This window comes from Leptinotarsa decemlineata, unplaced genomic scaffold (assembly GCF_025532065.1).
Source record: "Leptinotarsa decemlineata unplaced genomic scaffold, Ldec_3_MD MMD2_tig00003798_RagTag_RagTag, whole genome shotgun sequence".
Classification (NCBI taxonomy): Eukaryota; Metazoa; Arthropoda; class Insecta; order Coleoptera; family Chrysomelidae; genus Leptinotarsa; species Leptinotarsa decemlineata.
This window is the reverse complement of record NW_027412596.1, coordinates 1,823,679-1,850,472: the sequence shown is the minus strand read 5'-3', so window position 1 is coordinate 1,850,472 and position 26,794 is coordinate 1,823,679. Positions and strand designations below refer to the sequence as shown.

The 26,794-nt window shown below is 32.5% G+C and overlaps 1 protein-coding gene across 2 annotated transcripts; it reads right to left on the bottom strand.

Moving 5' to 3' along the window:
• Positions 1–4,557: 4,557 nt before the first annotated feature.
• zda (zonda) lies at positions 4,558–24,679 on the bottom strand. 2 transcript variants are annotated; one of them, XM_023159269.2, is made up of 5 exons: positions 23,838–24,675; positions 23,578–23,786; positions 5,666–5,978; positions 4,903–5,118; positions 4,558–4,848 (listed from the first exon to the last, which is right to left on the bottom strand). In XM_023159269.2, the coding sequence occupies exons 1-5, from the start codon at positions 24,387–24,389 to the stop codon at positions 4,777–4,779; spliced, it is 1,362 nt and encodes a 453-aa protein (XP_023015037.2). In that variant the 5' UTR covers positions 24,390–24,675; the 3' UTR covers positions 4,558–4,776. The 2 variants fall into 2 exon arrangements, with proteins under 2 accessions (XP_023015037.2, XP_023015036.2); XM_023159268.2 differs by having other exon boundaries at positions 4,558–5,118; positions 23,838–24,679.
• Between the last annotated feature and the right edge of the window lie 2,115 nt (positions 24,680–26,794).

Here is a 26,794-nt window from a genome sequence, read left to right as displayed (position 1 = left end):
GAGCCGTGGAGTGGGCGCTCCAGGCCTCGCGCCAATATATCTCACTTGTGATAAAAAATAAGTAAAAAGTTTTGGTTGAATGAAAATTATATAATAATGTACCGATATGTCGAGTTTTAAGTTTGAATTACTTTGTATGTTTTTGACATGTAAAAAATAGTTGAATGACAATTTTTGTAGACAAGTAGAAAAGTTTTTAAGGAAGAAAACTTGCATTTTATTCATAACAGTACATTCAGAAGCCATAAATATTGTGCTGGTCTTCGAGCAGATATACGAATAGTGAACACATTTCTAGGTAAATATAAACATTGTGCTGGTCCTTCAGCCTAGATAACGGCAAAATAGAAACACTTAGCAAAACTGCTAAAGCAGAAAGTGAGAGTCATGAAAAGGATGTCACAATCAGAGATGTTAGGAAAGTTGCCAATGCTGAACGTGATGCCACAGAAGACAAGTTATCTGTATTCTCGTCCAGTAGAAGCAGTGAAAATGATGGTGCCCAATCTAACTCGGTTTCAGAATCTTTATCTGTGAGATACATTGCAAGTATTTATAGAAGAAAACTCATGACAGTCCGGGCAAAAGATGACGAACAAATGACTATATTGTTGTCGAAGCAGTTCGAAATGGAAAAGCTAACGATTGAAAATAGGTTGGCATTAGAAAAAGCTAGAATAAGTGAGAAATTTCATTTGGGAGGTGACGAGATTTCTTCAGTTGATTATGAAGTGAAAGTGCGTAATTGGTTGCAAAATACGAAAGAACATGTCAAGAATATGTCGGATAAGAGGTCGTTTTACATAAGTCAAATTGACAATATTCATAAGTACAAGGGCTTCGTTTGAAAATAGCACAGGGGCAAAATATACACATCATAGAAAAAATGAATAGGCTTCAGATGCAGAAATCAAGCAGTTATTGGCGAGACAATCAATTGACAAAGATTTACCGAATTTTTCTGGGGAAACTATTGAATGGATAAGTTTTTATCAACAATTTCTTTCAACAACTAAGTTATTAGGTTTAACATATAAGGAAAATATGTGTAGGTTGAGAAAAGTTTAGAAAGGGGATGCTAGACGATCAGTTGAGGAATTATTGTTATCTACTTCATTAATCAAACCAATTATCGGCATTTTCATTAGTAGATACGGCGATCTGTGAAGAGTCTGGTTAATAAAGCAAAAAACTTTCCTACAATGAAAAATAATGATTTCATGTCTTGAACACATTTTGCGAAAGATGTGTCAAATCTAGTGGTTACCCTGGAAATCATGGACATGCAGAACTATGTGGATTACCCTCAACTTCTGGAGGAAATTCTACAAAAGTTACCCTACAACATGCAGCTTTCATGGGGTGAAAAGGAACTTGAGAAAAATGGTAAGAGCACTATACAAGAATTTAAAAAGTGGCTGTTTTGTAAGTCAGAAAAAAATAGCGCAGCAAGCTACGCCCAATCTATGAATGTGAGTAAGCCTTCTACAAATCAGGCATCTGGTAAGTTCTCTCAAAATCAGCCTCATAAAGAGAGATTCCAAAAAGCTCTTGTCACTTCTCAAGATAAGATTACTTTAATTAACAAATGTATCATGTGTGAAAAGAAACATATAATAGATAAATGCAAAACTTTTTTGGATCTTTTAATATACAAAAAATGGAATTTCGTAAAAAGTAACGGTATATGTTTTTGTTGTTTGGGAACATCTATATATTCCAGGTACGATACAACATCTATTAAAATGAAATTTTGTCGTAACAAAAATAAATGTGGGGTAAACAATCTCCAAAAACAAGAATTGACAATTGAAGAGAGCAGAAGAAATTTGGAATAGGAAAGTGCAAGAGGATTGTTTTTCAGAAGAATACCGTCTTTTATGAGAAATAGATCTATACATAAATCAAGCAAACTTCATCAATTGTCACCCTATCTGGATGATATCTGTTTGGGAAGAACAGATAACTCTACAGAACTCTCTTCTCAAGCAAAAAGGCCAATCAAACTGGACAGTAAACACACATTCATTAAATTACTTATTCAATTTTACGATTCAAAAAACATTCATGCAGGTTTACAAAAAACTCTAAATGAAATAAAGCAAAGATTTTGGATACTGCATGCCAGAAAATTAGTAATTGAAACAATAAAATTTTGCAATTTTTGTGATATAAGAACAAAACCTCAAGTTCCTGCATGGGACAATTTCTAGAGTAACGACTGCAGAAACCACCTGAAGCATTCACCTATACTAGAATGGATTATTTTGGAACCACGGAAGTTTCAATTGGACGAAAAAAAGAAAAAGTATAAGGGGTTTTCTTTACATATTTTTCAATTAGAGCTATCCATATAGAGCTCTCAGAATCTCTCACCACAGATTTAGCGATTTTAGCAATTAGGAGATTCATTTCTAGGAGGGGATAGCTTTTATCAATTTGGAGCGACAATAGTTCAAATCTTACATCAGCAAATCGAGAATTGAAATAATAATTAAAAATTTAGACTAAGATTTGATCAAGAGAAAGATGGTATCTCAGGAAATTGATTGGAAATTCATTGTACCAGCAAGCCCACATATAGGGGAATTTGGGAGCGCGTGGTACGATCGGTGAAAGAATGACTGAAAAAGATTTTTAACGAATAAGCAGCCAAACAAGAAGTTTTAACTTTCCTAGGGAATATATACCACACTCACTAAGAGATGCATGTGGTTTCAAGAAAAGAAAAACGTAGTAAAAGAAGATATTGTCATAGTCATGTATAAGCTACTAAAAAACAATTGGCCTTTGGGAAAAATTGTAGACATACACCTAAATTTCAATAATTTTACTGATGATTCATTGATTGAAAAATTAAAGTGGTAGAGTTTAGACCATTATCATAAATCATATTTCTTTCTTGTCTCAATCTTTACATCGGCATATTTTGGGGTGAAATGACTTCATGAAAAATGCTTAAAACAGACTATTGCATGAGAATTTTTTGAAGTTTTCGGGTGGGGCCACTTTATTGAAAAGAGCCTGGAGCAAAACGTTTTTGCAAGGCCTGCGATGTTCATTGCTAAGACTTCGAGACATGAACTTCGTCCTGGCAGTCAACGCACATATCACTGATGTTGCCGCAATAATAGACGAAGTTTGGTACTTCGGGTTCCATTCAACCACGGTTCCCCAGTCCGAATTCTCTTCTCTTCAATCACGACTCTGGCTGTGTAAGTCTATGTTCATAGACTCCGACCATTCAATTTAAAGAATATCTATCTATGAAAACCTTCTCAATCAAAAGATATAGGGGTGGTTAAAGTTAAAGATACATTCTGCATATTAGTTCTGATTTAATTTTCAAATAAATTTTCAACAAAAAAAATGTCTATTTTTTCGAAAACCATTTTTGATTCTACTAAGCTATGAAATGAATAAATCATTCGTTCATGAATAAGGAATAATAATCGAGATATGAGGATTCTGATAATTGCAAATAATTTTTTCAAATTTTTCTATTGAATAAAAAAATGTGTTTTTTTCAAAAACTAGAATTACTTGTTATTCTAGTGAGCAATCATTTGTTTATACGTCTTTGAGAACTATACACAATAAAACAAATTTAATGGGACTTCAAACAAAAAATATACAGGAGGATCGGGATTGAAGTGAAAATCGTGTTTATTTTTGTTTTCAGTAATATATGACTTGCACCACAAAACTGTTTTATAATCAAGTACGTATTCACAGGAAAAAAATTTGAATACAACTTCAATTTAAAAAATATTCACATGTTTTTGAAGATCAAGAGACATACTGTAGAAAATTATCAGTCAAATCTTCACTTAATAATTATTATGTTAAAAATACTACTGGGAAGTCATTTTAAATTTAATATATTTCAAATGTACATTTTGATATCCACAGGGAGCATTTCAATGAAAATACAAAATTGATAAAAATACTGAATAATGCGATTCCATTTGTTGAAGGTTTCTTCATATTAAAATGTTGAAAATGAGGTGTTAAATGCCTGACATTTTCTAAGAACCTTCCCTGGTTGAACAGAAGTGATAATGTCCCTGAGAGAACTATTTCATAAATTTTTTTGAGGTCACGAAATATTTGTAAGCAAAAAACATATATGAATAACGATGTTTATTTTATTATTTATATTACCTTGTCTGAAAAGAGATGGAATGGAATCAAAGGATGCAATCTTGTCAGGATCACCTTGGGCGACCCTGGAAGCTGGCGCCGAAGAAATATCGGGCGATGACCATGAAATATCTACGCCTAACAGTAGGATTTTTGACTGGCCACTGTCAACTGAGGAAACACCTCGGCGAGTCTTGGCCTACACCTGCCGATATGAAGGAGATGTCTCCCAGTGACCTGTCCACCTTCCTGGAAAGGACAGGATGTACGATGATCTAGGAAAACTCCTCGGGAGGATATACAATGGGTCACATGTGGCCTAAGTGCTGTGGGCTTACACTCACCCTCCCTACTCTACAGATACCTTGTCTGAATTCTATGAAAATAAACTGCAGGAGAATTAAACTACCTTACTGTCTCATGAAAATGTAATAAAATAACAGGATATAACAAATTAATGTAAAACATAATCTGTCTATATGTGACCTAAAAAAACATCAACTCAGTGAATATTTTTATGACGTTTGAAAAAAGAGTTTTTTGAGATCACTATAAAACAAATCTAAATAACCTAAAATACCAAGATAAAATTACCTACAATTTTAAAACAAGTAAAAATGCAAAATCTTTTCACTATTTAAAACGATAGGCTGCGTACCCTACACCTACGGCAATAACAGCACCTATAGTTGCCCAATATCGAACCTGAAAAAATTTGAGGAAACAATACTTGCATTGATGTCTACAAAAAAATTGTACCTTGCTTTTTCTAGAAATAATCTTCTCCAAGTCTTTGTCCTTTTTTGGTCCGTTGAACATTCGTCTGGCGACTTCTCTTTCAGTTGCTTTTTGTTTTTCTAGTAATTTACCTACTACAGTTATTTCTTTTTGAATTTCAGAATCATTTGGTGCCAGTTCTTTTGCTTTTTGGAGCCATTTCATTGCAGCTGGCAGATCATTTTTTCCTATATATACCTGAAATCATAACATTATTTGAAAACAGTGTTAAAACATCAAAAATACATTTAAATGAAACTGTTGAAGTTTTAGTCGTCCTCTCTTGCATTATTGTTCATTTAAAACTAGTAAAAACCTACTACTCTTCTCAATGATGTGAAACTTTGGAATCAAAAAGTTAGATAGATATAGCACTTCATTTCTAATCGATATACATAGAAGATGAAAAACTAGTTGCTAGTCCCCCATTGAAGGATCGAATCACTGATATTGAACCAGATCAGCAAAAATTGATCTTAAAACTAAAAATAATGTAAAAACATGGCAGAAAGGCATAAAATAATCTGAAACACCAACCAACCAAGTTGACGATACATACTTTTGGAAACTAAATGTTTTGTATGTCTATGAAATGAGATAAAGGTTTAGAATAACACAACCAAGTTCAAATGAATATATTCAATTACTCGCAGATACCTATTTCCACCTGTTCTGGAAATTAAAATATGCAAATGGATTCTTTGAGAAACATTTTGAAACTAGATACTAAATATTGGTAGTTTACCTTTGCTTTTCTAAAATGTGCTTTCAAGTTGTCAGGCTGACATCTTAGCACAATCTGTAGGGAGTTGAGTGCTGCTTCATAGAGCTCCATTTTAATTTGTGCAGCAGCCATGTTATTACAAACGCTCACTCTATCCTCAAGTAAACTTTGCAAATCTGCATCAGTTACTTCTTTTTTGGCATTTTCTGACAGTGGTCCAGTAATACCTCCCTCTACTTCATCTAAATAGTCCAAGGCTCTTCTATAACATTGTATGGCTAAATTATTTTCTCCTCTCGAGTACCACCAATTTCCTCTCTGCCTCTTTTTATTCCTAAAATAATATTGAAGACTCTAAAAATATCCAATATCAATTTTTTCTTGTCAAGAAAACAATTGTTTTTTCAAGAAAAAATTGATCCTGTTACCCAACCAACCTTCCTTTAGAATAATAATAATGTTTATTGAACTCCTAAGCCATAGATAGGACAAGTCAAAACGAGAGGCGCGCATTAAGTACTGAACGCATAAATTACTACTCGAATAATGAAATATCAGTGATACACAAACGATCATAAGATATATAGAAATAGAGAATACAAATTCAAACTGAAAAAAGCACACAGTTTAACATAATAACAGATATCTCATCTAGATAAATATTCTTCGATTATCTATGGAGGAAAAACATTCAATGACTAACGCACCCTTTAGTTTTTTCATGAGAATTACTCTAGTTCACATGTACTTTTTTTTGTAACATTATTCAGCCCTGTCCAAAAATTACGACCAAGGTGTCATTCGATTCGTATTTTCGCCTAGAAAGTAAGGAAAGGTCCGAAAACGCGCCGATAAAAATTACAAAAGTTATAAACAATTATGTGAAAAAAAATGGGGCTTTAGTTTTTTCTTAATATCTCGGAAAATTTTCAAAATGTTGGAAATTTGAAAAAAGGATTTCAAAAGATCAATGAATTTGCGTAAAAAAAGTCCCGACTCCCGAAACTGTCTCGATTATTTATAATTTTTACAGAGCCCTGAAAATAGAGCCAAAAGCGGGTAGTCTGGCTTCCGCGCGCCTTTCGTCACTCTGACATAAAAACAAAAAAAAATGTTTAAACATATTAAATGTGAATATTAAGGAATGAAAAAATTCATGTAATGTTGGGATACATCAATTAACAATAATCCGCAGTCAAAACATTTTTATCCCAATTTTAACGTTAATTATAAATTTGTTAATTAATAACTTTTTCTGAATTGAAAGTTAATATAAAAATCCCTATAATTATTAAACTAAAACCCTGGCATTTTTTTCCTTTGGTGAAGTTATCCTTAATAGGCAAAAAAATAGATTACCGTTGCCAAAATAAAAAAATTGTTATTTTTTATAAAATTATAATTTTCAATTGTTAATAAAAAAATAGAAAATAACAAATTTTTTTATTTTGGCAACGGTAATCTATTTTTTGCCTATCAAGGATAACTTCACCAAAGGAAAAAAATGCCAGGGTTTTAGTTATTAATTAAATAATTATAGATTATTATATAGTTAATTATAAATTAACAAATTTATAATTAACGTTAAAATTGGGATAAAAATGTTTTGACTGCGGATTATTGTTTATTGATGAATCCCAACATTACATGAATTTTTTCATTCCTTAATATTTACATTTAATATGTTTAAATATTTTTTTTTTGTTTTTATGTCAGAGTGACGAAAGGCGCGCGGAAGCCAGACTACCCGCTTTTGGCTCTATTTTCAGGGCTCTGTAAAAATTATAAATAATCGAGATACAGTTTCGGGAGTCGGGACTTTTTTTACGCAAATTCATTGATCTTTTCAAATCTTTTTTCAAATTTCCAAAATTTTGAAAATTTTCCGAGATATTAAGAAAAAATTAAAGCCCCATCTTTTTTTCATTTAATTGTTTATAACTTTTGTAATTTTTATCGGCGCGTTCTCGGACCTTTCCTTAAATTTTCTAGGCAAAAATACGAATCGAATGACACCTTGGTCGTAATTTTTGGATAGGGTTGAAAAATGTCACCAAAAACAGCTAAATCGAGTACATGTGAACCAGACTAAATGTCTGGCAGACAATTCAACAACATCCAGCATTTATAAGGAGGATTAAATTCAATGGTTTTAACAATAATAATAATACATCTGCATTTTTCAGTTGAAAAGCATGATTTATCAATGCATCCAAGCAGTAACTGACAAAAACATCTCAGTATATTAACAAAAAAAATGATTTTAAAAAGAATTTTCAGAATATGGACATGATTTATAAGTTACAAATATGAGGAAACAAACTAAAATTTATGAAAATATAGAATCATAAAAATTCTTGTAAAAGACAGAAACTAAATGAAAGCAGATACACAAGAATACATTTGAAAAACGTTAAAATTGTCATAATACAATTGATACATGTTATTTGATCAATAGGACAAATATAAAAATTGGTTGTCAAACAAGTTAAATGAACACCCTCTTGTAGATAGAATTATGATATGAATTCATTAATATTGTAACAATTTTTCTCAATAAGTAATGCCCTAAGTCTGGATTTGAAAATATTAATATTTAGAGATTTTTTGTTAGAGTCATTAAGGTTGTTAAAAACTTTGCATCCCAAATATAAATGATATAGGTTAGTTCTGGGCACAAGAAGATTTGTGGATCTTGTGGCATATACTGATGATCTGTTCTGTTGATGAATTAGTCTTTATGTTTGTATACATATATACAAAGTTCGTAGAGAAACAAGCCTGTCACAGTTGAAATCTTCGATCACTTAAATATGATGGAATTGGCCGATACTTGATGAAAATACATAACTAGTGTATTCAAAAAATACTTCAATGTGAAATCACTAAACAGTTTTACAAAAACGTAACACGTGTTTCTCCATACAATGGCTTCTTCGGGAGTGTCTTTACTAACCATAATAATAATAATAATAATTCATTTATTGACTACGTTATAAGAAAAATTATTTGTAGCAGGTCAATTACAAGATATATGTCACAATCAAAGCACCTTATCAAAATAAATAAAAATATGAGATGAATATATACATACATACATATATACATGCACATATACAGACACATGTAAAAAACAAATATACATATCCAATGCTTTATATAACTGATTTTACAATTTGAAGATGATATCTAAGTTTGTTTTACTGGTACAGATAGGCAGTTTGTCGAATATGTCAATTCCATTCACCCGTCAATAAAATTCGCCACTGAAAGGGAGGTAAATAATTCAATAAATAACCTTGACTTGAGTATTACAAAAAATAACAATAAATATGATTTTGCAATTTTTCGCAAACCATATTATACGGACATTATCATACATAAATCCTTCACACACCCTTACTAGCATTATGTAGCTGCATTATATGCTTCACCTATTGAATATTCCACTGTCTGAGAGTAGTTTCCAGAGAGAGCTGAGTTTGATCAAACAAATCGCGGTCAATAACGGTTATAAGGTAAATATTATCGTCTCCATTCTTTTCAAAAAACTACAAAAGCAAGCCATGGACCAGGTCTACCCAAATTCAAGATACGATAACGGCAGCTATAGGATATTGTCATATTTGGGTGAACCCACCAATAATATCAGCTGTTTTATGAAAGAATATGTAGACTTAGCTTACAGAACGAATAATAGTTTAAGTAAATTCAATAAAAACAATAAAGAAAAAACATCGGTGTCGGATAGATCAAGAGTATATAAGTTGACTTGTGGCTCTTGCCCAAAAATATATATTGGCTAAACAGGGAGAACATGTTCCCAAAGAACTAAAGAACATAGAAGTAGTTTCGTGAATAGAAAGACCAATTCCACATTTGCAAACTACAGAAGGACACCAGTTCAATCATTGTCGCGTCTTCGAATACTCGAAAAAATAATAAAAATGAAAGAAGAGTGGACTGTTAAAATTGTGACATAAAGCGAACTCACCGAATTACTCGCACAAATCCCTGCGTCTGAAAGGGCACTTTCTTGGAGTGTTATTTCTTCAGCTTCACTGTATTGTACACAAAACGAGAAGTTAAACTGAGTTACCAACCAGTTGAAGATGGCACAGAGTCTAGAGCACACACGGCGAAATAAGTAATTAGCAAAAAATAGTGATTAAAGTAGCATGAGATCGTAGGTAGGTCTCTATTGATATGATTCAGATGGATAAGCATACTTCAATCGAGTCGCTCCATGCCAACAATAATAATACCAATAGTAGTAGAAAATTACAAATAAATACGTAACAATCATGAATACTATGTGTTACATTTGGTAGAGAAAAGTTTGAAACTCAATCTTCCAGAATGTTTAGAGAAATCAATAGATTTAAGAATTCGGGTGATTTACTGAATGATCAAATAGAATTAAATAACTCCTCATTACTAAATATTTTTTCAAATGTGGAAACTAGTACATAAGCTCAGGTAACTTAATTCACTACAAACACAGGTACACATAAAATAATAAATGGTCATGTAAAACTCAGGTACTTGAAATGTAGGTACTTCAAATTGTAAAATCAGTTATATAAAGCATTGAATATGTAGAATATAGTTAGTAAAGACACGTCCAACCAAGCCATTGTATGGCGAAACACGTGTTGCGTTTTTGTAAAACTGTTTAGTAAAAATTTCACAATAAATTGATTTTTTCCTCTCTACATGACTGCCTCCATTCTGGTCCTGCCACAATTCTCATAGCAAATTTTTACGAAACCAAAACATGCGACCAAAAGGTACATGTAGCACAGTTAAGAACACCATATCGCAGATGGCTGTTGATGTTTGCATAATTTAAAAGATTCACAAGATGTTTCCATTACAATGATTCAAGAAATGAAAATACACTAAAACTAACAAAAAATCGTAAGAAACTCGATCAAGAAATTCCGTACGATATACAGACAAAGACATTATTCCATCTTATCTGTTTTTGGAGATGAATTCGTCAAGTGCTTCCCTAACAGTCTTCACTTTCCAATGTTAAGAAGCCGCGTGGGAAAGGAAGAAAATTCTCAGTAATGTGATCTCCGGCACGATGTATGCTCGACTTTAGTTGACCTTAATCCATTCACTCCAGCATTTCATCACTAAGACCGTTCAAAAGAAAACGTATCTTGCTGTCTACCCTCAATCCATTCTGTTCTCATGTATGTAACATTTTATAAAACCACGTCGGGCCGAATGGAGTGCCCGTTTTGATGATAACTTCTTGGTCGTTCTTGGAATTTTTACTCACTCTCATGTCTTTCGTTCTACTGTTGGAAGGTGAGTTTTTACTTAGACTGTTCAGTAAGTTATGAAGTGGTGCAAAATCGAGTTGATGTAGCAGTAAGCATAATAGCTTCCTCAAGCATAAACTGCTTGAGGAAGCTATTGTATAGCAAAATACGTGTTGCGGTTTTTGTAAAACCCTTTATAGTGAAAATCATACAATAACCTGTATTGATTATTTTTTTAGTATGGATTTTCATCAAGTATCGGCCAATTCTATTCAATCATATAGATACTGTTTTGCGGAAGTAAACGGAAAATTATTCAACACGATTATGGGAAAAAAACCAAGGAAAATTATTTATCAATTGGCAAAATTTGAATGCTTATAATAATAACAGATTAACGTAATATTTTAAATGCTATTGATTCAACCACTCTTTAAAGAATTTCTGAAATTAACCAAATTGCCGTCTATGTGGACACCATAACGAAGATTAAAAATGTGTAGAAAGAAATGTAGAAAAATGTTAGCCATATTGCAAATGACAAAAATGGCTCAATGATCAAATATCAAACCAAACAAATACCATTTTCAAATAAATTATGAACTTTCAGACTTTATCCATTTCATACGTGAATATAAGAAGTATTAGAAATGAACTGATGCAGGTGAATATATATCTAAAGAAAGACGTCATTGATATTTTAACACTTATCAATACATGGCTGTATCCTAATGTAGCTCTTTTTATTAAAATTGAAGATTATTCAGAATTTATATTTAGACTTCAACATTATCAAACAAGAATTCCTAGCTAATTGTTATTATAACTTCAACAGATCCAAAGCTCAAAATTGGCATAATCTAGAGACCACCTTATGTAAATATAATGGAATTCTTAAAAATTCTCAATGATATTACCGGTGCTTATAAAAATGTATTCTTAGTATGAATCTGAATATGTAGTGATGATCAATTGTGAACGTTTTGAAACAGTTTCAACTTTTAGTGTCCCACAAGGTTCATTTTTGGCCCCAATTTTCTATTTGCTCGTTGATAATATTAAAAATATAGGTTGCAGATGACTTTGCAGTGTTTTATTCTGAAAAATGAGAATTCACTGATAATAAATAATAAATAAGGAGATGAAAAAAATTGAGAACTGAGAAATGGCCTCAGCTCAATGATCAACTTAAAAAAGACAAGTTTTTATGATCTTCAAGCAAGAAAGTATAATAATAAATTGTCTTAATTTATACTAATTTTCCACTCAACCAGTATTATGTACATTTCACAAATTGGTATATGGTTATAAAACAAAAATAAACAAAAGTTATTGAGAGATGAGTTCATCCTATAATATTACTTACAAGTTTTATAAATTTGAAATTGTGATCAATCTTCAAACCCAAGCATTTTATTGCATCACTATATAATTTGATCATCAACTTGTAAAAATATATTGTCTATGGCCCTCTGATGATCTTCGTTACTTCCAAATGATAGTGAGTGAATGATCCTTGGATATTTCAATTAATTTTTTTATATCTCCATTCAAATAACTTTTTTGAACAATATAAAACTGAATCTTGAAATTGAGAACAAATTTATCAACCAAGTTGAAAAACATAAATATTTAGCTGAAGAAAGATTGGTTGGGTTACAATCAATTTTTTCTTAAAAAAACAATTGTTTTCTTGCCAACGTTTCGAATTCAATTAAATTCTTCTTCAAGGCTCTGTAACAATGAATTTTCACAAACATACCTCCCACAAAACTTATAGGATTATTGTTGTTTCAATTTTACAAGAAATAATGAGTTCATAATTAAATTACTCACCGAAAAATAGTTTCTTCGTGTTAATATTACTATTTTAAAAACCATTAGACATATTAGATACAGGATCTTTAAATTATCTTGATCTATTTTATGTTTCGAATTTTGAAGATGTTCGTACATTAATGATTTTTTATTCGAAATGGCATGTTCATGGTACCTTGTATCAAAATTTCTACAAGTTTGGCCTGTATATATGGCGGGACATTCACCACATTCTAGTCGACTAGACTAGACTATCATAGTCGACTAGACTAGAATGTGGTGAATGTCCCGCCATATGTACAGGCCAAACTGGTAGAAATTTTGATACAAGGTACCATGAACATGTTATTTCAGATAAAAAATCATTAATGTATGAACATCTTCAAAATTTGAAACATAGAATAGATAAAGATAATTTAAAGATCCTTCACACATGCGAAAAAGGGAAAATGATGAATCTGTTGGAATCTATGGAAATAAACAGGTCAAAGAAAAATCCTAATTATATTATCCTCAAGGAACAACTTGATCCAAACAATAGTCCTCTCCTGAACCTATAATACAGTTTCCAAAACCTACATATTATATCAAAAGCTTTGTTTTGTTATGTTCATCGATATTACAGGTATAGAAAATGTAGGTATAAAATTATTTATGATAGGATAGGCAAGGTAGGTATAAATTACTCAGATTTAAATGTAACCTAGTTAGTTTTGAAAATGATGTAATGACCGAAACTAGTCAACAATGAAGAAATATCGTGGAATGATATTTCTACAAAAATAAACAAGTCGTCAGTCAAGAAAAAGAAATATGGGATCCCCTTCCGGGGGTAAGTAATCAAACTCGACTCGAGTCGATTTTTATTCTGCAGAAAAGATCATTAAATTTTATCACTGTATGCTCTATTCGTTTTGGAAAGTTTGTTTAGTGCATAAACATAGAACAGAACTTCTCTCAATTGTCTCTGATTACACCACACGTCAGACCCTAAATTTAAGTCTTTCCATACCTTACTCTACTTTAACTAAAAATTCTATATTGTATAATGGTCTCAAGATGTATAATCATCTTCCAAACTACCTGAAATGCGTAGTAAACTGTAATGAATTTCGAAAATCAACTAAAGATTTTCTTATCGAGAGGCCCTATTATAGTTTGCAAGAATTTTATGTTGATACCTTTTAATCATATTTTTTACATACATTTGTGTTTTTATAAATCATTTTGGCATTTAAAAAAAATATTTTTGTGTTTGTATCTGTATATGTGTGTGTATGAATATAGGTATATATGTTTATATATTCGTGTAGGTATGTTATTTTTGTTTATATTGCATATAACAAATGTTATTCAGAAAATGTGACATTCAAAATTTTTATTTTTTATTCTTATGTTGGGACTCTAGATATTTTTATTAATCTACTAACTTATACTCTGATTTCATGTACTTTACTGTTTTTTTATTTCTTAAGAAATGCAATGTTCACCAAAGCTTTGTAAATAAGAGTTTCTCTTTGGACAATGAAGCATATTTATTATTATTATAATTAGTATTATTATTATACTGGAAAAAGTCTGCGTTGTTATCACACTCATTATTACTATTAGTACTTGTCCAAGGACGCCACATTTTAAACAGGTAACAAAAATTTTAAGTAATTATAACTGCACCAATATAGAATTTCAACACTCAAGTCACGACAATCATCCCCCGCATTCCCCAATTTCTATTCGTTTATTCGTAACATGACTTCAAAGTTAATTTTATGACTCTTCGGCCAATCATAAAACACGGTTAGTAAAAATTATCTAATACGAACCGCCAATTCTGCAGTCCACGTGGACTATTTCGCAGCCGGTTCATTTCTATGTATTGGTTTTTTTGGCCTTTGAGAGTGCCGCCAACTTTAAATGTACACAATATCACACCACGATGGCATTGTTCTCAAAAATAGCCCTACAAGAATCAGAATAGTTAATACCAAACTTTAGGCAAGTGAAACGGTTTTTGCTGACAAATCTTTTTGAGATACCCGATACCTGACCCCAAACATAACATTGCAGAAAAAATTAGAGTACACAAAAACGAAGTATAATTGTAAAAAGGATTTCATGTTCAGAATATTTTTGAGAATTATTAATATAAAAAAACTTATAACAGTTTATTACACAAACTATCGTCTCTTCTCAACTTAGGTTATAATCAATGATTGTTCCAAAAATTCTAGTCAAATCAGAGGTAGTTAACATAACTTTATTAAAATAGAATACTTGATAGTTACTCAATATTCTGTTTTTCATATTATATCCAATTCAATTCAATTTCAATTCAATTTATTCAACTCAATTCTAAAGTACAACTATACATATAAAATAATTCATATTGTATAATTCATTCTGAATGAGTAAATGACACCTAGGCATACAAATGCCTGTATTGTGCTTATTCACTCATTCACGAACAAAATTTAAAATGTACAAATAAATATTAATTTGACATTTAGTGATAAAAAAAAGGGTTAATTGTCTAACAGGAGTAATCCCAATTACAAAACAAATATAATTAAGTTCACAGCTATGACTAAGTATGAGTACAATGGAATATAACGAATAGCATATAAAATCAGTAGAGTAATAGAGTATATACAAACAGTGATACATTCATAGATAGATAGATAGATAGATACATTTATTTCAACAGAGTATTTTGTAATCATTCACAGGAGTGGCAGAAAATTTTTGTCTGAGAAATACGTCAAAAGGAAAATTGTAAAGATATCAAATATGTGTACATATAAATCTAAAAATGAAGCATTCAAAATGAATTGCTTCAAGTTTCAAACACGATTACAAACATATTAAAATGTGCGTCATATTGCGCATGATTACTGAAAGTAGAGATAATTTCTATAAATACATAGCGCAATTTTGAATAAAATTTTGTTTCATACATTTCCACAGGCCAGAAAATATTCATCAGTATTGTAGGGCTCCAGATTACATAAGAATTTTCTTACCGATTTCAGAAATCTGTTAGCAACGACAATATCTTTTATGTTTTTCGGAAGATTATTATAAAATTTCATTCCAGCGTAGATAGTGCTACATTCATATAGGGATTTTGCATGGATGGGATATGAGAAGTCTTTTTTTTGTCTTGTCTCGTAAATATGCGTTTTGCGATGTATGTCAAAATGGCCTGGATGATTGATAATAAATTTTATCGATTCATATATATAGATTGCTGACACAGTAAGTAGTTTGTTGATCTTAAAGGCTCCTCTGCAGGAATCTCTTGTATTTATATTAAAGATTATTCTGATAATTTTTTTTTGACATAGGGAAACTCTATTAAACCCATGACATGAGCCCCAGATGATTATCCCTTGTCTCATAGCGGAGTAAAAATTCGCATAATATACTGCAACTAGTGCTTCAAGATCAACATTTTTTTTTAGAACTCTCATGGCGTATGTTACCGAGGAACTTAAAGTGTCATCAATGTATATGCCTAGAAACTTCACTGAAGTATTACAAATGATTTTTTGATTGTGCATAATTATGTTTTGTGGTGTTTCTATACTGTTATTGACTTTGAACATGATACAATTTGTTTTTCCATCGTTCAGAACTAACTTATTCTCTAAAAAATAATCTTTGAATTATTCTATTATTTTGCTACCTTTTTTTATAATATCAGGTAAGTTCGCACCTGTTAATAGAAGATTGGTATCATCAGCATAATTGATCATGTGAGCAGTGTTTATATCTGCTATAACCTCATTAATATCGTTGATAAATATAATAAATAATATTGGACCGAGAATACTACCCTGTGAGACACCCATAGACACATCTAAAGCATCAGATCTTGCCGTTTTGTCTTTTTGATTGAGTTCTACTATTTGCTTTCTATTTTTCAAGTATGAATTGAACCAGTCGTACGATTTTCCACGAATTCCATATTTATAGAGTTTCCATAATAAAATGTCATGATCTATGCAATCGAAGGCTTTAGATAAATCCATGAAAACTCCACATGATAGATCTCCTTTGTCCATTGCTTCTAGGACTTCATTGCTGAGATACATCAAAGCAGTTTCAATTGACTTATTTTTCAGATAGCCATGCTGATTATTAGAAAACATTTTGAAGTTTGTAAAAAATTTGACTAATCGATTTACCATTGCTATTTCAAAAATTTTTGATATACATGTTGAAAGACTGATTGGCCTGAAGTTGGAAATGTCCGAGTTATCCCCTTTTTTGTGAAGTGGTTTCACTATCACTATCTTCAGTTCATCCGAAAAAACTCCTTCCTCAAAAGATTTATTGATCAGGAAGGTCAGAATACATACAATCTCATGAGCACAGCTTTTCAGTATGTGTATGGGTACTTCATCAATACCTGTGCTTCTCTTGTTCTTCACTTTGTTTATTATTGAGAGTATCTCATCTTCCGTGACAGGGTACAAGAACAGAGTGTTGCTGTAATAAGCTGTAGATCTTTCAAAGCCATTCACCTTACCAATATCCTTCTGTGTTGACAAGAGTTTAGGAGCAGATTCGATGAAGTATTTGTTGAAGCTATTGGCTACCTCGCGTGAATTATCGTATTCAAATTGTACGGTTTGGGATACACCTGTCACTTCTCTAATAATTTGCCACATCGTTTTGGATTTATTATCCGACTCAAAAATTTTATTTCTATAATAGTCATATTTTGCAGATTCCAAGTGATTGATGTAATTTCTCTTTATCTACTTATATGCATTTTTATAATCAGGATCAATTTTAGAAATGGATTGATAAAAGACAAGTTGGTTTTTCATTTGTGTAATCTCAGGTGAATTGAAAACTTTACTTTCAATACGTTTCTGGTGTTTATGCGTTTTTGGAAAGTGTTGATCAAAGTAAAAATTGAAAGTTTTACTGAAATTTGAGAAAGCTTCTTTTGTATCTTTCGCACTGTATACATTTGTCCAGTTCTCGAAAATTAGGTTTGTACAAAATTTACTTATTGATTGGGAATCATAATATCGTCTCTGAACTTTTGTTGCTGATTGGGTTTTGTTTAAGTCACATAACAACACTTGCGCTGAGTGATCAGATATACCTATTTCGATAACTATCCCTTTTTTATCACCTTCGAGATTCGTGATTATGTTATCTAGGCAGGAACTGGAATGGAAGGTAACCCTTGTCGGTTTGTTGATGGTTAAAATGGAATTATAAGTAGCTAACAGATTTATGAAATCTTTACAGGTATTGCTTGTAAGAGAAAGGGAGTCTATGTTAAAATCACCTGCTATAAAATAAATACAGTTTTTTCTATATAAAATATCTAACATGGTCTGAAATTTAGTTATAAACAATTTAACTTCACTTGATGGGGACCTGTAGATGCAAACTACATTGAACTTTATTTCACCAATTTTACAGACTGCACTGGAGCACTCAAAAACATAGTTTTCAGCTAAGACGTTCACTTCGTCGATTGGACTGCTAACGATCTCCTTGGATACATATATAGCTGAGCCTCCGTGTTGGCCTTCTCTTCTGCAATAGCTAGAGACTTGAATGTAATCTTTGAAATTGTAATTCTTGATATTATGTTGTGATTGCCAGTGTTCTGTAATGCACACTACAGGACAATTCAGATCTTCAATGACCTTATGCATCATGTTGATGCTATTTCCTAAAGACTGAACATTTTGATGCATTAGAAATTCTTTTACATGGGAATATTTTGTGACTGATTTCCTTCTAAAAAAGTAACAGGCTGGTGTGGATTTCTGTTTTTTGTATTTTGGTTCTGAAGAAGATGATTGCCTCTCCTGAAGTTAAATCGCTCAAAACCTATATTTTTTGGCCAGAAACTAGGATCATATACCTTCTCTTTCAGACTCTTTGCAACACCTATCATAAATGATTGATTGTTACGCCTTGTACTTAGTGTCTGTAGTTTTTTTACTTCGATTACTTGGTTTTCTAGTGATTGTTCTGTTTGTGCTTCTATATGTTTTCTTATGTTTTCCTCCTTTATATTATCGGGTACTTTGGTTATGAATAACCATATCTTTTTGTATTGATCATCATGCCCATGAAAATTACTATCACCTTCACCACTGCCAATGTTTATTTTATTTTTTTTTACGACTCCTATGTGTGACCTCTTGAAAACCTTCATTATAATCATCATTCATATGAATAATATCTGTCATAAACCTCCTTTGTTCATTTTCTAGAGCATTTATTTGATTTTCAGTTTGTGACTTATTTTCAATTTTAGATTTGTTAATTGTGACACTCTGTATGTTGTGGTTTCTCACAATGTCTAATACATCCATATGTTATTGAATGTGATTTTCCTGGGTATTTATTTTGGTTTTCTTGGGGATTTGTTTTTCTTTATTGGATTCTTCATTTTTTGTTGGTATTGTCATACTATGTTTTATGGTTTGGGTTGGTCTGTCTTTAATGAATTTGTCTTCCAAAAATGCAATTTTCTCTTCCAGTAATATAATGACTCGTTCTTTGTCTACAATGATGGATTCCTTATCAGCAGAAATTTGCCTATACTAAAACCAATAATGATTGAGAGTAGAAGTAAGCCCAGTTGACAGCAAATCGGGGGCGTGCTTATTAATTTTTGAGAGGGTTAAGAATGAAAGAAAAATTCTTAGTACAATTAGTTAAAATATTCATACACATTTTTTATTTATTTCATTAAAACTTTGCAATATCGTAATTTACCTAATCGTTGTAGTCATTAGGTGGGCCTTATGAAAACGAAGTAATAATCGTGGTAATTATAGTAGGTACCAAATAAATTAACAATATTAATAAAAAACTATATATATATATATATATATATATATATATAACTTTTTTTCACTATTGGGTTGCAGCAATTGATAAGTGAACTCTTTATAACTATTCTCAAGCTTTCGAGTAACTCAAACTCATCGTCAGGGGTACTAGAAAATACAAATTACAAATTTTTGATAATAGAATATAATGTAAATGTACAAATTTTCGTCTAATCTTCAACCTCAGATTCGTCACTGTTGCTACCGCTATCATCAAAGTGAATTATGATTGGTTCAATATTGTGTTCAATACGGTTGTCTTCGTCCCACATTTTTTGCTCCTCTTTTAAAACATGCTGCATGCATTTCTTCCAGTCGTCTGCAGAAACAGTTCGAATAGTTTCTTGTAGGTGATGTTGCACGTCCACTAATTTAAATGTTCTGTTTTCTCGTGCCACATATCCTTTTACTTGCGCCCAGATTAATTCTATTGGGTTTAATTCGCAGTGGTATGGTGGTAACCTTAAAACTGTAATTCCACGACTTAACGCCATTTCATCCACTGCGAATTTTTTATATTTGTCTGTGTGTAATTTTGTTAGCTGAAGTAGTTCTGCCTTTAAACTATCTTTGTTATATTGGATGTTCTTATTAATTAACCATTCTTGAATTGCTGCTTTTTTCCATGATTGTTTCGGTAATGGTTCTAAATGTCGACTATGGTATGGGGCATTGTACATGACGATGACAGACCCAGGTTCCACAAGTTGAATGATGCCTTCAAACCATTTTTCAAACACCTCCGCATTCATCTCTTCCTGATAGTCGCCTGTTTTCTTAGATTTAAATATTAATTCACCATTTGGTAAAAATCCACTGTCGCTTCCTATATGCGTAACTATCAGACGACTACCTTTTCCAGATGGCTGTTTTAACCCAACTGACAAACCTTCAATAAAGGCTTGTCGTGCACTTGTTATATTACCATCCTGCCATACTTTTTTGACCGTATGTCCTTGGTTAACCCATGTCTCGTCCATGAAGTACAATTTTTTTTTGAGCTTCCGAAAATCGTCAATTTTTCTTAGATAGTTTCTTCTCCATGCTATTATTTCTTGACGTTCAATGAGAATGCTTTTCCTGTCAACTTTTCCGTACGTAAATTTCATTTCGTGTTCAAGTTTCCTAAAAGTTTCTTTACCCATTTTTGGGACCAATTCATGATCGCTAAGTGCCTCCAGAACTGTTTGTAGTGTGGGCAGATCATTTCTGAAAAATAAACTGTGAATAGTTCTGCGTATACTGGTTTTGGCTTCTTCATCAACTGTGATTTTTTTTTCGTCCGCTACTAGTTTTTGGCGTTTGTACGTCCCCATGAATTTCTGCTTCTCTTAGTATTTTATAAATCGATGATTTTGGTACACCGGTATAATCAGAGCACATATCAACTAATTTATCTTTTGTAATTGTGGAACTTAATGATGTAGAAATGCCCGGTTGGTTATTCGGAGGTACACACGTAGAATTACAGCACATATGCACAAAGTCATCTTTTGGTGGCTGATGATCTCTTTCAAGACAGTGAAATACTCGCAGTACAATTTGTTTTTCTCTTACTGACCGAGACTCCGACCGTTTTACCTTTTTCGACGTGGAAGGCCCGACCATGTCTCCCATTTTTTGAGTAGTTTGAGAACGGTGTAGAAATATAATTATGTAACGCTTAAACACTTATTAGCACTATTATTTTCACCAATTGTTATCACAACACGTCGATTGCTGACTAACTTAACTGTAAAACGTACAATTCACGCTGTATAATTTACAAACCAATGATACGCTCATGGCTGCAAGTACATTAGTGAGGACTGCAACGATGAGATGGAAGTTACGGTAAAGTGACAAAGACAGAAATATCGTTACGTACAGCGTTGCCACTAGTTGTAATAAATATCTAACACTATACAGAAAATAATGAATTTTAACTGATCGGTAATCAGGAAATGTATAAGTATTACTCATTACAAGCTCATTACTGATTTTTGTCATAAATAATACCTTTTAATCGTACTAGTATTGTGTATTATCTATAATTTGCCACAACCTACAACTCTACTGCTTACTATATTTTGATTCTGCTATAAACTGGTAACGTAAAATTTAGATATGACAACGCGCTTTACTCTCAATCATTATTGGTTTTACTATAAGTAATTTATTTTCCTCTCTTAGGAAGTCTTCTTCAGATAAATAAAGTAGGTCATCAGCTTGTTTATCTGATTCATGCTTGCATTCCGCTTTTTTTTGGTCACTAGATTGCTTGAGACACTTTGGATGGAAGTAATCATTACATTTGATACACTTCACTTTATTTACTACTTTTTTCGAGCAATGTTTACAAGTAAAATTTTCGTTTTCTGTAGGAGCTGGCGACGAATAACCTGCTCGGCCCGCCATGTTGATACATATAATAATAATAATAAAAAAACATATACTGTAGAATTCTAATAGAATTGGCAGTGTGCAGAGAGTTGAAACACAGTATTTCACTTATGGGTTGAAATTAGATTCTAGTTCGACTTGCATAGAAAATAGCTTGTTACGAATTATATACTTGAAGCGTTCAAATGTAACAACAAAAATATTACATTCTGAACAGAAACTATTATAAATTTTACAGATGTTATAAACTGGAGATTTTATCAACACTTTGATCCTAGGCAAAGGCAAATAGAAAAAAAATTTCGTTTCTACTACTTCGTCTCGGTACGTGAAAATCTATTTGAGATAACAAATCAGGGCAGTCAACCAGATTATGAATCAATTTATATATGAAGATACAGGCATAATATGTTCTGTTTTCTAAGGATAAGAGGGCAAATCTATTTAGCAACACTCTATTATCAATTCCTTGGGATGGGTAAGCTTCATCCAGTTTGTAAGCCATGTATTTCATAAAGATTCTATGAAAAGATTCGAGTTGCTGTATATGCACATTGTATATAGGTGATCAAATTAGGGAGCCATATTCCAGACGAGATCGGACATATGCATTAAAGAGTGTTATAAAACATTCTTGGTTTTGAAAGTCTCTACTTGTCCTGAAGATAAGGCCAAGCATTTTTTTGCAGAAGATGTGATTTGATTAATTTGTGACGTGAAGCTAAGTTTCTTATTGAATATAATGCCCAGATCTTTAGTTTCAGTGCTTTGTTCTAAAGTGATATCATTTATTGCATAGTAAAACTGTATATTGTTGTGCTTGAGGGTGTATTTCATAAATTTACATTTTTGAATATTCAGTGGAAGCTTTTTTAGTATGCACTATTCATGTATCGAATTAACTTCCTTTTGCAGAATAAGACAGTCCTCGGTTGATTCAATGGGTCTGAAAATCTTCAAGTCATCAGCAAAGAGTAATATGTTACTAGATATATTTGAAACAATATCATTTATAAACAATGAAAATAGAAGAGGAGCTTCCTTGAGGAGCACCACTAGTTGAAGTGAATTCTTTAGATTTGTGTCCTTTGTATTCTACAAACAGCGTACGATTCTGAAGATAAGACTGTAGTAAATTCAACAGTTGACTATCGAAACCAACAGAAAAAAGTTTATTCAGAAGAATTTGGTGGTCAATTTATCAAAAGCCTTTGAGTAGACTGTATAGATTGTATCCACCTGTAGCTGTTTATCTAACGCAGTGCTGACCATTTGTGTAAAAAACATAAGATTAGTTATTGTTGAACGTTAATGATGAAACCATGCTGATATAAAGTTATACTATTTCTCACTTTTGGAAAAATGTTGTTATACAGACACATCTCAAAGACCTTTGGTATTTAAGCCTCGGGTATTCTGATAATAGCAATGAAGAAGTGAGTGTTGCTCCTGGTTAGACACAGTTAACGGTTTTTGTTATTTTTGGTTCCCCATTCACGTATTTGATGCTTATGTTTAGCTCGACCTTAGCCAATCGGTTAGTTAACTCTTGTTTCACAGATTATTGTAAATGCAAACTTACCCTTTGAGTTTTCTTTGCTCGATAGTCATTTCCTCAATATCTTGCTCTTTTTCAACAGCAACCAATTCGATGTCATAAATCAGAACAGCTTCACTAGGAATATGAGGTGGCAAGCCCTTTTTACCAAAAGCGAGTCTAGGTTCAATTTTCAGTCTACATTTCTCATTCAGATTCATCAATCCCAAAGAAACATCTAAACCTTGTATCACCTGAAGACGAAATAGTATCAAATTAAGAATTTTTATTTGAAAATATCTTACATCTGATTCTCCTAACTGCAATTCAAAGTTATCGGCAGTTTCAACTACTGTTTCATCTTCCAGACAGCAAACATAATTAATTCTACATATTTCATTTCTTTCTGGCCTTGAGTCTGGAAGTCCTTCTTTGATAATCTTTTTCATTATTGCCTCACTTCCAAGAAGGTCAACCCATTCTTCTTTAGGATCATTGACGGAATTTTCTACTTTTTTCTCCTGGTTCTTTTCACTGCAGTCTTCATTGCTCTCACTGATAGATTCTGAGTTTTGTATGTTTCCAACCCATTCTTCTTTAGGATCATCGACGGAATTTTCTACTTTTTTCTCCTGGTTCTTTTCACTGCAGTCTTCATTGTTCTCACTGATAGATTCAGAGTTTTGTAAGTTTCCAACCCATTCTTCTTTAGGATCATCGACGGAATTTTCTACTTTTTTCTCCTGGTTTTTTTCACTGCAGTCTTCACTGTTCTCACTGATAGATTCTGAGTTTTGTATGTCTCCATTTGCTAAATTTTCGGCAAATTTCTCGTTCTTAATAAATGTGTCGGACATTCTGATCACTGTGACAATTGCTTAATCTATTAATCTGTATTAAAAAATGAAACGTTTATTTTATTCTTTGTCAAAAATTTTAACCCGAAAATCAAGATTTGAGGTATGACATTTGTATATTCAGGTCAAAGTTCATTCTGTAAAGTTTTGAATTTAGGGCGGGAAATGATGCAAAATGAATTAAAAAATTCATCGTTCAAAGGAGACCATTTTCACTAGGAATTTGAAAAAGTGTCAAGATGATTGACAAATTGATTTCAGAATACTTTTGAATCTTACATACTATTTAGAAGAATCAGTGATTTTACATCATTCGTTCATGACACTCTGAGTCTGTTGTTAAAAGTAGATGTTTTATAGCGTTCTCCGTTTGTGAAACAAATCAATACACGTTTAGTGTATTTCTATCCTTTATTAGTGAATTAATAAGTAGAGTGAGATATATTAAATTTGTACTGGTTTACCATTTCAAAACGCTATTGTATACTCAGGGTAGGAAATCAGGGTTGCATTTCTTGAAATTATACTTAAACGGAAAAGGGCCGAATGAGGTTGTTGTTAAACCTGTCTGGGATTATTTCACACCAACATATTTCGATGGTAAGTCTCATCTGGATTGTAATTATAGAGTACGAGTTACCATAGTAAGTTCTGATATAACGCATATGAATAACTCATTATGTGCAAGAGAAAACATTTTTACTTCAATGGCTGGTAGTACCTGAATACCTATTAAATTGTAATTTTCAGAAGATATTATCTTCCTAAAACCTCTCCAAAATCGTTTTTTACTAGTTATCATGACATTATTCGATATGCTAGGTTGAATTGGACAACAAATTGTGTCAGAATATAACAAGTGTTTCAACAGGGACTTCCGAACTTTGACAATTTGACATCTTTGACATCTTGTTGAAGCTACATCTATCAAATTAGTTGTCATTTATTCAGTATATTTTGCCAAATCACCATGGATGAATATAGCATTTAACAACACGTTCAAATAATAAAATTGTTTTATCAAAATGGGTCTCCATAATCGTCCTACCGAGAGGACTATCCGCAATGTGGTGGATAAATTCAAGTCCACTGGTTCAGTGAACGATCGACCAACACCCGTACGTCGACGAACCGCAAGATCTGCCGAAAACATTTCCACTGTCTGTGAGAGTATGTAGGAGAATCCGATGCAGTCGATTTCGCATTGCTCACAAGAACTTGGCCTTTCGCACCACAACTTGGTGAATTTTGCGTCGTGACTTAGGCCTGCATCCGTACAAAATTCAACTGACCTAGGAATGAATGTGTTCTGAATGAATATGCTCTGGAGCAGTTGACAACTGACCCTAATTTTCATCGAAAATCATCTTCAGCGATGAGTCCCATTTCTGGATGGATGGGTAAGCAAACAAACAAAATTAATTTGGTACGATACCAATTCACATGAGATCCAAGAGCGTTCAATGCATTCCGAAAAAGTCACTGTATGGAATGAATTTTGGGCTGGCGGCGTCATTGGTCCATATTTCTTTGAGAACAAACAGAACGGCGCTACGTGCTACGCAGTTCATGCCACATTAGATATTCTACACGAGCGATTTGAGGGCATGATCATCACATGTGGAGGTGATGTGAACTGGCCACCGAAATCGTGCAATTAGACCCGTTCGACTTTTTCTCTGGGGTTTTCACAAGTCGCAGGTGTATGTGAAAAAGCCACAAATTATAGCGGTTCTCAAAGCCAACACAACCCATACCATCGGTCAAATTGAGCCTGATTTATGCGTCAGAGTCATGAAAAAATGAACGTTTCGGATGCGCTACACTCAGAGAAGCCGTGACAGACACTTGAACAATATTATATTCCATACATAATGGCATCAATAGGTCTCTGAAAAGTTCGATGATATCTCCCATACACTTTGTTCAATTTAAATTTAAAGATAGGAAGCGCTTAATGAAAGACCCTTCTCTCGTGTTGCTTTAAACATTTTACTATAATTAATTGAATAAAATGAAAATGGCAAGTAGAAAGATTTTCTAAATTACCTGTAAGGTTTTGCTTTTGATTTTCTCTACTTGAAAATATGTAATATCTAAATAATATTCTTCATGAGAACATGGCTTTCACAGCCGTGGTCAGGTTAGAGAGAACTAAATCCAGGCTGGTAGGCCGTGGTCGAATGGAACTTATAGTACTGAACGTTTCGTATGCTACTGCGGCAGACATCATCAGTGGTATATGCGTTGACTGCGAGGACGAAGGTTATATCTCGAAGTCTTAGCAACGACTGGCTGGCGATCTCCGTATTCACTCACATTTATAATTTTAGAGAGTGGTGGGGGTGATGTTTGGGATGATCGCGGGATGATGTGGATGGTATTCGAGTTAGTGGTGAGGTGTT